The sequence below is a fragment of the Styela clava genome, chromosome 6 (assembly GCF_964204865.1).
Source record: "Styela clava chromosome 6, kaStyClav1.hap1.2, whole genome shotgun sequence".
Taxonomy (NCBI): domain Eukaryota; kingdom Metazoa; phylum Chordata; class Ascidiacea; order Stolidobranchia; family Styelidae; genus Styela; species Styela clava.
Genome location: NC_135255.1, coordinates 13,470,658 through 13,485,597, shown reverse-complemented (window position 1 = coordinate 13,485,597; position 14,940 = coordinate 13,470,658). Strand labels below are relative to the sequence as shown.

Here is a 14,940-nt window from a genome sequence, read left to right as displayed (position 1 = left end):
ATCTTATCTATTTAATATTACTTTTTTAAAGGTCTTTGAAGAAGCTGTGACAGAAAATCCATATGATGCAAAACTTTGTTATGAAGCAGCTTTGTTTCAATTGAATCAAGAATCATCGGACATTGATGCTGCACTTTTGTATTTTGAAACTTGTGCTTCAGCTTATTTGAAAATAGGTAAAAGTTTCGTAGTTTTTATAAAATCAAGATTCATCATGTGAAATACACCAGGGTGGTCGATAAAAAAGCAGAAAATTTGAAGGTCACATGACACCACAAATAAAATGTGTGTTTTCTTTTAGGTTCTTGGTTGTTTTAGGTTGGTACTGTTTTTCTAGCCACCACCCTGTAGTTACCAGGTTTCGGCATTGCCTAGTTTATTACACCCTAAGTGATGACATGATTTTAATATTAATATTAGGTTCTCAATTTTAGCTTCATTTTGGTTTCTTTTTCAGATATAGATGTGATTAATTTATCAGAATTGAAGAAATTATTTCACTACTTATTGAGATTATCGGATTCATTAACTGACAAACATCTTTCTCTTTTACCGGGAATTAGTTGGAAAATTGTTGGGAAGAACAAAGCATATTTATGGATGATTTACATGTAAGTGAAATAGATCAAGGGTGTTGAAATTATGAGTGTTAAGATGTATTGGGTGTCTCAATTTTTTTTAATATTGCAAATGGTATTTATCGATGTCATATATTGTTTCGGCCCTCAGATGTATTAAACTAGCTAGCAATCGGAGACCGTCTCTGCGGTTTCGATTCCTTCGCTCTGACTAAATAGCGACACCGCATGTCCCATCACTAATTAATTAATAACTTGCTAATTATACGACATAATTCATCCAAAAGCAATAGGCTTCTGATTCAATATATATTGAATGCACATGCAAAATTTGGAGTAGATTCAACCTTGCTTTCGTGAGATATCGCGTAACATACGAAAGTGTCTGACAGACAAACAAACAAACAAATACCTATCAACATACTTATCGAGATCGATGAAGTAAAAATACTTTTGAATTCACTGATTGAAAAACAACAAACCTGGTTAAGATATATTCAGAACTGACTTCGTAACAAAATTGAAATCATAAAGGGACTTTATGGACACCCTGTAGATCCAGAAATATCCTGATGTGCCACTCAATCAATGTTTGTGATTACGGAAATCGTAATAGAATTCTTATTTGGATTCTATTCATTTTTGAACAATGCTTTATGGTGTATCATGTTCTTTTCAGTGTAATTCTCGATTTATCCAGCGAATCTGTCAACGTTATACTGGATTATTATGAAAAGGCAATTGTGGATGTGGGTGATGAAAATGATAGAAGACAAATATGGCTAAGGTGGGACTTTATAATCAGATTCGCAAATTTTTTTAATAATAAAAATAAAAGTATATTCAAATAATTCATTTTCCTCGAAATACTTATTTGGATACTTCTTGATACCATCATTGTAAAATGCAAAAGTATTGATAGCTAATTTTAGTTTCTCTTCTCAGGACTCATTTTTGATCCTTGTAACTGAATTAAAACTTTTAGTAAGACAAAATAATCATTCAATTGTTTAATTTGTACCCAAGTTTTGGAGACAACGAAAAAACTAATCAATTGCTAGATAATGTTTCCAGCCATGCCTGAGAATCTTGAATTAAAAATTGTCTAAGCGACTTCTTAAAATTTCAATTGTCACATCACCTTTGACATCTTGATGATATCCAGTGGCGCATTGTGCTAAGCGTTCCATTCCCATTCTTTTCTCTCCTCCAGGATAAATATGCAAGTACTACTACTACATAAATGGTCAAAGCATCTCCCATTTGGAAAAAAAAATATCCCGATTCCATTTTTTATATCAAATTTCCTTTACAGATATCTTCTATATCGTCAGCATCTTGCCTCAAAACTAGTCGAACCAACAACAATAACTGTAAAAACGCGTCAAATATGGCTAAAGAATTTTACTGCAGTTATTCGTCGATGCATAACAACTTGTTCTCCAGATTTAGCCATTGATGAATTGCTCAGCTCTGATGCCAGATTTTCTGACTACACATTTCATAATCAGGTAGAAATATAATGTGTACTTATTGGCGATGATGTACTCTAGGTCAGTGGTTCCCAACCTTTCTACCTGGCGGACCGGTAAAATTAAATTGAATGTACTTGCGGAACGGCAAAAAATTAAAATGACTGGAACATAAAAAATGTAACATATTTGCGTAAAATAATGCAATGTAGGGCACTCAATATTGGTTTGAACATTTGACTGATTTATCTTGGTACTACTTACTTTTGGTGTGTTTACGTATGGTTCACTGCATCGCGATTATTGGCTGATTACTTGATTACTTCTTGTTATGGTTAAATGTCTAGAGCTTTAGTCTGTCTTTAGATCTGTTCTCATAAGCTTGTTAATGGTGCTATAGTCATTGGGTATGAATATTCTATTTCTTAAGTTTCTTACATTGGGATAATCTGTTCTGACAAAGTCTCATTTAAATGTAAGTGAATTGGTATATTCTTGCTTTGTATTGTGCCTGGTTGCCTGTACTGATTTTAATATTCATCTTTATTGTTTGTCAGGTCACTTTGTCTTACTGATATCTGGATTAAATCACTTTGGGAGAAATCTATTCGTTTCATTTCGGGATATTAGTTAAAGAGACATAGTAGGCAAGGGTGATTTGTCAATGGGCAGAAATCCAAACTAGTGACATTTAATGATACTGCACCTACACCTACAAACTGGAGTCTGAATCAAGCAGTTCTTCTTCAACCTTTCGAGGATTCAGCAATACATCAAAGCAAGAATGCCAACTAACAATGGCAGAATATTTTCAAGGTCAGAATTTCAAACAACTCAAGAGTAAGTTTCCGGTACTCAAAGTAAATTTGGAAAGAATTTTAACACGATTTGAGCACTCTCTGGAAAGAAGAGATTTTGAAAAGGTCAAAATACTGTTTCATGATGCTAACGATAAAATAGCATTTTTGGTCTGTCTAATTGATACTATGGAATTGGCTCTAATTGAAGAAGACAGTACTACACAAAGTGAGGAAAAACCCGTTATATCCAAATTTAGTGAAGAAATTTTACGTTTGGAAAACAAGATTGCAATCGATTTTGAGAAATATGAAGACAAACTAGATATAAAGCCGGTGATATCATCTCTTGTAACCACTCAAAACAATTATAATAATGATCCTCCTATGATTAAGTTATGTGGTATGGATCCGCCATGCTGGAACGGACAAAAAGTAGACTTTTATACCTGGAAAGAACGTTTCACACATATAATGCACCATGCTAGAATTACGGATGATTTAGTGCAAATTTCATGGCTTTTACGCAATGGTGCAATGCCAAACGAATATCAAACAATGATATGTGACTGTAAATCAATTTCAAGTGTATGGGAACGCCTGGAAGAGCGTATTCCTAAATCAGTAGTTCAACGTGAAGTAATCAAGCAATACGAGCAAATAAAACCTTTATATAAGACCTCTCGTAATCCAGCGAACCTTAGGCGACTAGCTCACGAAATTTCTCTCTTCTGCCGACGTATGGAAGATCTTGGGTTAAAACAGGATGCAAACTCGGTTATTTCTGTCAATAGAGCCTTAGAGTGTCTAGATGCAGACACTGCACTGCGATATAATAGTTCCAGCAAAGGTAATCATAACTTGGAATCTATAACGAATTTTCTGAGATCTGAAGCTACAGCGTTGGAAATATCTGGTAACTTTATCAGTCAAAGCGAGAATATGAGGTTTCGACCGAGACAAAACCAGTCGCCAAGATCTAATTTCAATACGGTTAATCATGCTACAGACGAGAATGATAACATGGGTTCAGTTCAGCCACGTCGAAGGACAGTCACTTGTATTTTTGGATGTGGAATTCAGCACCGCCTTATAGACTGCAACAAATATCAAAACCTATCAATTCCTGAAAGAAAAAACTTTATAGCAGATGATCGAAGATGTTTTATATGTCTAGGAACTCACTTTGCAAGAAATTGTGCAAGAACAATAGCCGATAGCTGTGTAAATTGTAACCGAAGACAACATCATTGGTCATTATGTCCCGGAAACGTACAGGGAAATTACAATACAATGAGAAATTCTGGTATGAACGACTCGAATTTGGAAAGTCAACATATTCACTCTAATGCAGCAGTATTCAACCAATCTCAGATGCATTCAAGACAATTGAGCACTTTTAATTTGGATTATTCTCCATTACTTGTTGCAGAAGTGCAGGCGAGTGACAAAACATGGATCAAGGCAAATTTCTTTCTTGATGGTGGCAGTAACCATTCTTTGGTAAGACGTAATTTTGCAAAATCATTGAAACAAAAGGCAATAGGTCATGGAACAATTCGGTTTGGTGTCGCAGGAGGAGCCATTCATGAAGAACCTTCTGAAGATTATAATTTAAAAGTTAGACCTCTTTCACGAGACCAGATATTCGATATCAGAGTTACGGCTGTGAGAAAACCTTGTCACGATGTTACACCAATTCCGCCATCTATTCTTAAACAGTTTGATTATCTAAGAGGAATTCAGGATAAAATACCAGTTGGGCAAAAAACAGTCGATGTTCTTGTTGGTAGAGATTATGCACCTTTAATTCAAACAATGCATACATTACGTTCGCCAATTGATCCCGATAATCATCCTTCAGCAGCTTTCACATCTCTTGGATGCTATCTATATGGAGGCATTATTCAAGCACCGCAACGATCTTTCAATCATGTAGCAAATATTAATAGTTTTTCATCATTAGAAAATGAAGAGTTGCGCAAGTTTTTCCATGGTGAAGTTCTTGGAGTGCAACCCACAACTTTGTGTGTTTGTTCTAACTCAGAAATTGCAGAATCAGCATTTATCAAACATGTAAAAGCGACAACCAATATTAGTGCTGATGGCCGAGTTTGTGTCAAAATGCCATGGAAACCTGGTTTCCCAGAAAAATTGCACAACAATTTTGAGAAGGCGTATGAACAAATGAAAAAACGGGAACAAGAATTGTATAGAAAAGGAAAAACGGAAGAGTATAATATGGAGATTAAAAATCTGCTTCAGCGAGGCGTGGTACGACGACTAACACCGGTTGAAACGAAAACGGCTAAAGTTGAAAATGCATGGTACCTCAATCATCGTATCGTAGAGCGTCCGGATAAAACCTCAACAAAATTAAGAATAGTATTTGATTCTGCGTGTCCTTTTAAGGGCACATGTCTCAATGATGGTTTAGAGAAAGGCCCCAGCTTTGCGAATTCTTTGTTCAGATGTTTCATGGCATGGCGAGCTGATAGTGTGGCTATTGCTGGTGATATATCGAAAATGTTTAATCAAATTCAAATGGCAGAAGTCGATCAGAAATTTCATCGTTTCCTTTGGCGCTATGGTGATTCATCGTTGCAACCAACAATCTTTCAATGGCTTCGGGTTATGTTCGGAGATAAATCTAGTCCTGACTTGGCATGCTTTACAATTAAATTTTTAGCCGATAAATTTCGAAAAGATCATCCTCTTGGAGCTGTTGTATTGGACAAAGATACATACATTGATGACGTCAGCCATTCTGTTTCGAATCACATTCTTGCAAACAAGGTTATCAATGATGTTGATCAAATACTTATTCGTGGAAAATTCTCTATAAAGATTTGGAACTCAAACCATCCTGAAGTAGATCAAAATCCTGGTGAAAAAGTTGTTGATGTTCTTGGTCATTCCTGGAATAAAACTGATGACAGTTTCAGTTCAAAATTCAAAGACATTTCTTTCATGCAAACAGGATTTTCTAAAAGAAAAGCATTAGCATGTGTAATGAAATTGTGGGACCCTCTGGGTTATTTACTTCCAGTCACAATGCAGTATAGAATAGATCTTCAAAAGATCTGGGCAGATGGATTTAGCTGGGACCAAACTTTGCCAGATGATGTGGTCAAATGCTGGTATAACAATGTTCAAGAAATGTCCAAGTTAGCTCAAGTTTCAACTCCAAGACGTCTAAAACCTGAAAACACAACTGGACCTCCTCAACTGCACGCATTTTCAGACGGTGGAGATTTAGCCTATGGCACTTGTGTGTTCTTACGGTGGCCTACAACAGGTGGAGTTAAGCTAACATTCGTTGCAGCAAAAGGATTTGTGGCGCCACTCAAACACAAAAGTACTCCAAGAAAGGAGCTAATGGGAGCAATAGGCATGAGCAGATTGGTGCATGAAATAAGTAAAGCACTACCGTACAATATTGCATTCAAATATTTCTGGATAGACAGCAAAGTTGTTATTTATTGGTTGAATTCCCAATCTGGAAAATTCAAACCATTCGTTGCTTCAAGAGTACAAGAATTTCAAGATACACATAAGAATCTAACAAAAGAAGTCAAATTCATTCCAAGTCTTCTTAATGCTGCAGATTGTTTAACAAAACCTATTTCCTGCAAGAAGCTTACAATTTGGCATGAAGGACCTGAATTTCTAAGGCAACCAATGGAATATTGGCCGAATGATGATGACTTAAAATTAGATGAATTACGTCAAGAAATATTGGAAGAAAAACCACCAACTAAGTCAAAAGCATATCGCGGAAAAAGACAATTCAACGTCGTTAAAGCAGATTTACCTTATCAAAATGATAATGATTTAGCGGATAATTTTTCTTCATGGCAAGACTTGCTAAGAGCGACAGCTTGGATGAAGGGTGCATTTCAGCAAAAATCATTTGTCAATTTGGAATTTAAACCTGCCGATGTCGTACAATACATAGAGAAAGCAAAATTGTGTATATTCAGAATTTGTCAAAAATCTATGATTGATGAATTTGGGAAGGCTGTCAAAACTCTATGGAAATTAGACTTGTTATTCGATTCTCACGGAATTCTTCGTATTGGTGGAAGACTGACTAGAACTGATTTATATATGGAAATGAAGCATCCAGTCGTGCTTCCGGGCGAACATTCCCTCGTTCGTCTTCTTGGAGTGTTCTATCATAAAAAGGTCTTACATCAAGGGTATCGAGTTATATTGGCAAATATGAAGAATGACGGTATTGTTCTTATTGGTGGAAGAATACTCTTAAAATCAATAGCATCAATGTGTATATTTTGCAGGATTCGTCGTAGAAAGTTGCTACAGCAACGCATGGGAGAACTTCCTTCATTTCGAATGCAACCACAGATGGCACCATTCAATTCTGTAGCAATGGATTTTTTCGGATACTTGAAAGTAAAGCAATCTCGAAATGTAGTTATCAACGCGTCTGTTTTAATTATTACATGTGCAACCACTCGTTGTATTCATCTGGAACTGTGTCTGGCTCTGGATACTAATTCGTTCCTTCGGGCATGGAGACGATTTGTATCTATAAGGGGAATTCATCGTGCTTTTGTATTTTCCGACGGAGGTACTACATTTCAAGCTAGTCAAACGCCTATCAAGGAATGGATCGAGAAATGGAATTTTCAGTTGATTCAACATGAGATGGCAGAGAATCAAACGAAATTTGATTGGAAATATAATGTGCCTTACGCGTCACATATGAATGGAGTAGTAGAATCGCTTATCAACTCGGTTCGCAAAGCACTCGATGCATCAGTGGTGAATTACAGCAGGGCTCTTATGACCTACGAAGAATGGACAACTGTTCTCAACGAAATTACTTATATCATCAATAGTCGACCACTTTTCCCAGATGGAAACCCTTTGGAATATAATTGTATTACTGGCAATACTCTTTTACATCCATATGAAAAGCAGGTAGTCCCTCAAACTACACAAGAAGAGAGATTCAATCCACGAGACATGCTAAAAGTGGCGGAAAACAGAGTTGAGGTGTTCTGGAAAACATGGATGAAACACATACCGCCTCAGCTATTACTTGCTAACAAATGGTTTCGAACAAGACGCAATCTTCAAGTGGAAGATTACGTATTAATTCTTCAACCTGGATTTAAAGGCGGAAGTGCACCCAGAGGTTTATGGAAAAAAGCACTGGTTCACAACATTATGCCCAGTTCAGATGGCTTGGTGAGAAGTGTTACAATCAAAGACAGCGATGGGAATTTATACAATCGACCAATACATAAACTTTGTCTAATTGCGACCAAAGAAGAGCTACAGTGTGGGTTGAAAGACATCTAATCTCATATCAGTTACTCCGAATCAACAATGTTCAATATTATCGTCTTTTTCATTGCATTCATAGACTGGGGGGGAGTGGTTTGAACATTTGACTGATTTATCTTGGTACTACTTACTTTTGGTGTGTTTACGTATGGTTCACTGCATCGCGATTATTGGCTGATTACTTGATTACTTCTTGTTATGGTTAAATGTCTAGAGCTTTAGTCTGTCTTTAGATCTGTTCTCATAAGCTTGTTAATGGTGCTATAGTCATTGGGTATGAATATTCTATTTCTTAAGTTTCTTACATTGGGATAATCTGTTCTGACAAAGTCTCATTTAAATGTAAGTGAATTGGTATATTCTTGCTTTGTATTGTGCCTGGTTGCCTGTACTGATTTTAATATTCATCTTTATTGTTTGTCAGGTCACTTTGTCTTACTGATATCTGGATTAAATCACTTTGGGAGAAATCTATTCGTTTCATTTCGGGATATTAGTTAAAGAGACATAGTAGGCAAGGGTGATTTGTCAATGGGCAGAAATCCAAACTAAATATGCTCCTGGACATAAAAGGCACACCCAAAAACATGTCACACAAAAAAAAAATATCGAATAATGTGACAGCCAAAAATTGAAATGAGTGAAACAAAATAATACCATATATTTGCGTAATCAAATGCAGTGCTGGACACTCATTACGCATATGAAATGCAGCATAAAAAAATCTCACATGAAAAATATAGGATTGTAAACGAGGCCTCAAAGAAGTTTCTGCATCACGTAGCTATGCAGCGGCGTGTGGCCGATTTCTCTGCTTCGTTTTGATTAAAGCTGATGATGAAAATGTTTTAACGCATAAGTAACTAGTTGAAAATACGGACAACAGTTTGATTGCTCGATTACTTAGCGATGGGTATTCGTTATCGAGGGATATCATAAATTGTGACTGTGATACTTTTTTAAATCTAAACTGTAAAGTATAATCACAATTTTAATCGAGGTTTTTTCTTTTTCATCGAGTTTATCATATTAATCCCACTGTAGTTGCTTGACGTCTCAAACAAAATGAATTTACAATGAAATGACAAAGTCGTCGGTAACTTGGCCCAAAATCCTACTGTGCCTGCTCGAAATACATGGATCTCTGCGGTCCATGCTTTTTTGCGCGTCTCGTGAGTCGTGACCACCTGCAGGGTCGCAACAAGTTCATATCTTACTAGAATATTATACTGTTCTTGACTGTATTTTTGTTTAAACAAAGAAATATGCATAAAGTTTTATATGGATAGTCATATTAATCGGGCAAAGCATGAAGAACAGAAAAACACACGTGCCAATTTTTAGGTTTCTGATTCTTGCGAGATTCGATGGCGCGCATTCGCGACGAATCAGAGCCGAAAAAGCGAAGTGTTATTACCTGGGGATAAGATGTCCCGAAAGACGTCGCCAAGATGTGGCAATATGACGGCGGAAGAGAAATTGCGTAATAAACGCAACCTCGTCTTCGGTATAGCAATTGAGACGGCATTAAAACAACCAAACTACGAAATTTCTCGCGGACCGGCAAAAAAGCTGCGCGGACCGGCGGTTGGGAACCACTGCTCTAGGTTACTAGATTCTAACATGATACATAATAATAGTAAGTGTACAGTTGTTTATTAAAATTGATATATTTTTATTTTTTATAGATGTTTATGTCTAATTCTCGGAATAATAAAGATTTTTGTGAATTTGCTTTTTTGCTTAATGATAATAAACTCATTTAGGATACTAAATATTTTGCATAGACCGATCGATTTTTGATAATGACAGTATTTACATGATAATATTGATTTTAGTATTTTATAAACTACAGGTTGCGTCTATCTACTTATCATGCTTTCATACAAGGCAACACATATCAACTGCTTATAATTTTCTTACTGATCTGATGCCATATAATGTTCCACTGTTATTGAGGTAAGTGGATAAATGGTGATTTGTTGGAAGGTAAACTAGTAGGTACTCCTGAAGTATGTGATTCAGAATGGCAAACACTTGAGCGTAGTATGTGTACCAGGTTAGGGCTAGGCCATAATTTCAGGTACATAGTATAGGAGTCACTTGCCTAGTCCCTGAACTCGTAGTAGAACTAAAATAAGGAAAATTGGCATAAAAATATGGCCTAACCCTAACCTAGTACACGTACTACGTTCCGGTGTCTGCTATTTTGGTCCACATACTTCGGGAGCGCCAACTAGTATGCAACATCTATTTAAATAAGTTTATAAATATTTGTATTTGATTTGGTGAATTTTTGAATTTATATTCTATGGGTTTCTTTCACAACAATCTTTCAATCAAACAAGGGACCATTAGAGTATACCAAATTTAGAAATGTTATTGTAGAAACATTTTAGCTTTAGCGTTCTTCATAGGCATTTAGAATTAGTATTTGATATACACAGTCTTTGTAAATTATCTTGTAATGGAAAAATAATATTCGTTTGGTTTTTCAATTTCGACTGTACTTTCATCAGCATTTTAGATCAAGGTTTCGGGAACATTAACTCGGATATTCCAAATTTTATGGAATATATTTTTATATTCCAGGGCTTGCCGACATTTTCTCAGTTTTGGAGATGACTCAACAATCGTTTCCATATTATGGAGGATAACTTCAACTACATTGTGTCAAAACATGATGATATGGAAAATGTAGTAAATCTTGAATAATCTTTTTTGAATGATATTTGATATATTTGCTATTCAAGTTTTATGGTAATCAACATGTTTTCTTACGAGTTGTATGTAAATCCAAGTATTTAGATGTTAAATGTTTAAATCCTTTTTGTAATTGATTTATAAAAGTTTCATGAGGCAACTTATTAATTTCTATATTTTTTTTTCACAAAATGATCTAGATCAGTCTCGTCACTTTTCTCTCGTGGAAGAATATCAAAGGTACGGGTATCAAGTTTTGATTTTGTGAAATTGACAAAGTGACAATTATGTTTATTGAAAATAATCCCTATTTTAGGCAATACATCTGTCCCGGCGGTCTGTGGATGCAGTACCGTATTCTCGTGAGCTGTGGACTGATGTAAATATAAATTTTTCTTAACTAGTAAAATGTTTTAAACTTTGTTTCCTGGGCAACAGGTGAGTGCAATTAGAAAGTTGTTATATTTGTAAAGTGATAATTTCATACAAAAATTGGGACCATGTGGCTTCTTGCAAATGTACGTAAAATCGATTTATTTTGATTGCATTCATTTTAGAGTTCTTCGTGGGTCATATTTTCATACTTTCAGATTATGAGTTGAAATTTGAACTAGCTATTATGGGAGTTTTAATTTCAGATGTCCTTAAGATGCAGGTAGAAAATTTCCAGCTTTAATAGAATGAGATTTTTGAATGTGTCTTGTATTTGCCACAGTTAAATGTTCATTCTCTTAAACTAGTACTGAAATCAGATGCACTTTCTTATTTCAATGAATCAAGAGTCAGAGTGTTGGATTGTAAAACTGCTTTGTTTTGCTAGTGATACACCAGAAGTTTTAATAATCTTGCTGGATGAAAGACTAGCATTTCAGTTTGATTTGAAAGCCTGTCATCATTGTTTCAAGTTCAATGTCAGACGAAACGTTATAGAAATATATTTGTGTTAGTGTGCATCAAGACTTTTGAATCACTAGGATAGTTATCTCCACTCTTACTACAGCATTCTTGCATTAAGTGAATATGGATTCACCGACACAAAAGCATAAAAGTTAAGTAGTTCGTCTGCAGAAACCAAATCATTTAAACTGTTAATTTATTCCTTTGCTTGAATTTCGTCATTCTTTTATTTTTGACTTTGAAGTCTGGAATCTTCAAGTTTTTGAATTTGTACAATTTGTTCACAATATTTTAATGAAGTAAATTGGGTTTTCTGAATGTTATAGCCCTGAAACCCGGGCTTCGTCGTGTCTGAATTCTATGGACATTCCTATTATTTTGCATTCTGAAGAAAAATAAAGAAATTTTCTTTCAAAATTCTTTCTCACACTATTTTAGGAATGTCCTATTATAAAGTAATAAGAAACTCATATTCATTTGATTTCAGTATAGTTTCAGCAGACTTAGGGCTCCTGGATTTTTTTCTTCCTATTATCGAATATTAACATGCATATTTAGGAAACATCCAATCTAAAACTTCAGGTTAAATATTCATATCGACTTGTATTTAGTCTCTTCATCAGAACAGTTTAGTAACAACAGGATAGAGTATTGTGTTAAGAGATGCAGATAAAGTTTATAGTAACTTCAGATATTTGAAATCCCTCTTGCATTGCCTGTTGGAGGTGTTTTGATTGCTTCGGAAATTACTCAACATGTCTTGTATTGAAACCGCAAGAAGAACTGACATTGTGGATTGTTTGATTCGTTAATCTTCTTTCTATTTTCCTTTCCATTTTACACAATGTTGTTACGATTTATTTGTTTTAATATACGTTTTCTCTGTTACTGCAGTATCTCACCACTCTGAAAACATATGCGAAACCTGAAGATTTTATTCCGGAAAAGATTCGATGTTCATCATGGTTACAGATGGATGCAGGATGTCTTCTGCCCAAAACTCCTTAAGTTAATTTCTTGCAATAAAAAGGTGAGAGTGGTTGGTTATCTTTGTTACTATATTAAGCATCTCAATATTTTACATTATACAGTATATTTTGCATCAGAAAATAGAAATGTAGGGTATTCGGAAGTGGGCGCCCTTAGAATACAGCAGGGTGGTTGCCTGTCTTTGTCCTAATCAAACTTTTCTTCCATTTCGATAGAGCAGAATATAAAAAAAAACTCTCATAACATTAATCTTTTCTACACATCTTTGCCACTTATTTTTTTCAGGTATATCTTCGATTTTCATATTCTGCAGTACTGTTTAATACTGCACTAGGTTCCGTTCTACAACAAACATGAACTGTTATTTTCGCATCTCGGCTCCTTCATGGGCTTCGCAGATGCCAATTAATATTGTTTTGTTTTATGCAGTACTTGGTGTATTGTAGGACTACTTGCTTAGTTTAAGTGTAACCTTAACGAATTGATGGAAAGTGTTTGTGAAGATCAATTCTGCACCAGAATATTGTCAAGAAACTGGATGATTCCTTCCGACCTGAACCAAAGTTTTGTGCATACAATTTGTTCCTGTGAATGATGCTCAATTATTGTCGAGTTTGTGAGAAGATCCTTGTCTAGAATATCTCATTTTCTGCAAATTTGGAAGTTTAAAAGATGCAACATTTTTTTTGATCTTCAGCAGTTTATTTTATATTTTTTCAGTCTTTGTATTTATGTTTCCGTCACTGCTTTGCCCCTTTTCTGTATTTCGTGATTCCATTTTTCACTTGGACACTCACTGCAAGCAAAAATGCTTTTGATTGCATATTATTAATTTTTTTTAATAAATACATTTGCGTAACTTTATGTGCATTTTTTACCAAACTGGTTATTGCCTGGATCTCGTTACATTGGGAAAAGACGTCCAAGGCAGTTTTCAAGTCCATAAAGTAGTACCATACGGTTTAGATATTTACCCATATCTGCTCAATGAGTCAATGTCTAGATCAGACTCTTCAAACTAGGGCGCCACATTAGTAAGGGAATAGGACTGCAGAACAATCGATGACAGTTTTACTAGTTCGAAAAATATAGCGTCCCCGTTTTCCGCGTATAAACTAGGTATCAATGTTCTCATAAATTATAGTGGTGTTGACTTTGAGGATCGATGCGAGAATCTCTAGCAGTAGATAATATATTACCAACTAAAACAAAATAGTGAACACTAAACCAGTTGATTGTTTTATTCAACTGATTTCCAAAAGTAAACGTAACTCGTTGAAATTGGTAATATGACATGAAACCGGTATCTATTACCAACTTTACAACATAGCCAGGCCTGTCTTAGGTGATTGTGGTTCGAGGAGTCTACATTTATTTTTGTTAGCACTCTTCAGGTATGTTAGTCGTTGGTTCTGTCTTACTGTTACGAGCAAAGAACGAATTGATAATCCTAATATCTCCGTGGATGTGAAGTTAGTCTTTTCTACTGATTTTAACACCATGATTAAACCTCGCTCCAAAAGTGTGTGTACAAATATGGAGGTAACTAATTTTGTTCGCCTACTGTACATCAAGTTGTATAAAGGGACTGAAACCTATGGACAGGGGGTATATTCACCTGGTCATTCACATAAATGTATAAACTGCTATGTGCAGTTGCTACGACATCGCAAACTTCACTATATTTTTATACTCCCCCCCCCCCCCTCGCTCGGTTACGCGGGTGAAGGACACGTGCCAACGTCAACGAAACAAAAAAACTTATCAAATATCGCAGTTGTCGCCCAAAAGTTGGCTACCTCTGTGTCCCAGCAACATCCGCTACATCTTACCGTCTCCAAATTACGATCCAGACTCACAGGAAGACATGTGAACGAATTGAACTTCTTAAATTGCAATAAATTTTTGCTATGACAGTTATTATTTTAAGTAAAGTGGACATATGGATCGTTTTGTTATTATGTTGTTGTTAGAATTCATTTTCTTGCTCTTGTTATGAAAAAATATATTTTCTTATTACCTACTGGACCAATTGCTTGGAAATTTTCAGTGGATAAATATTATATTTTTCACTGAGGGCTATTGCGTTTATGTATTTCAAAAATGTCAACGATAGTCGCACACAAAGTCAAACTTCATTTAGCTGTAACTTCACTGAGGTGACGAAGCTTATCGATCATAATAACT

The 14,940-nt window shown here is 35.4% G+C and overlaps 2 protein-coding genes across 2 annotated transcripts in view; both read left to right on the top strand.

Annotated features, from left to right (window-relative positions):
• The window catches only part of LOC144424493 (zinc finger C3H1 domain-containing protein-like), a 68,723-nt gene extending 58,597 nt beyond the window's left edge, over positions 1-10,126 (top strand). Inside the window, exons 7-11 of the mRNA XM_078113852.1 lie at positions 32-176; positions 458-611; positions 1,258-1,365; positions 1,894-2,089; positions 10,019-10,126. Of these exons, the coding sequence (XP_077969978.1) occupies positions 32-176; positions 458-611; positions 1,258-1,365; positions 1,894-2,089; positions 10,019-10,126 (711 nt within the window). The remainder of the gene's footprint in view (positions 1-31; positions 177-457; positions 612-1,257; positions 1,366-1,893; positions 2,090-10,018) is intronic.
• On the top strand, positions 2,274-8,633 carry LOC120335721 (uncharacterized). Its single transcript, XM_078114064.1, has 2 exons — positions 2,274-2,525; positions 2,608-8,633. Exon 2 carries the CDS (start codon positions 2,848-2,850, stop codon positions 8,176-8,178), a length of 5,331 nt encoding a protein of 1,776 aa, XP_077970190.1. The 5' UTR covers positions 2,274-2,525; positions 2,608-2,847; the 3' UTR covers positions 8,179-8,633.
• Positions 10,127-14,940: the final 4,814 nt, after the last annotated feature.

Bases quoted from the DNA above. Each gene is read 5' to 3' on its own strand.
- LOC120335721 (XM_078114064.1), top strand. From the start codon at position 2,848: ATGGCAGAATATTTTCAAGGTCAGAATTTCAAACAACTCAAGAGTAAG.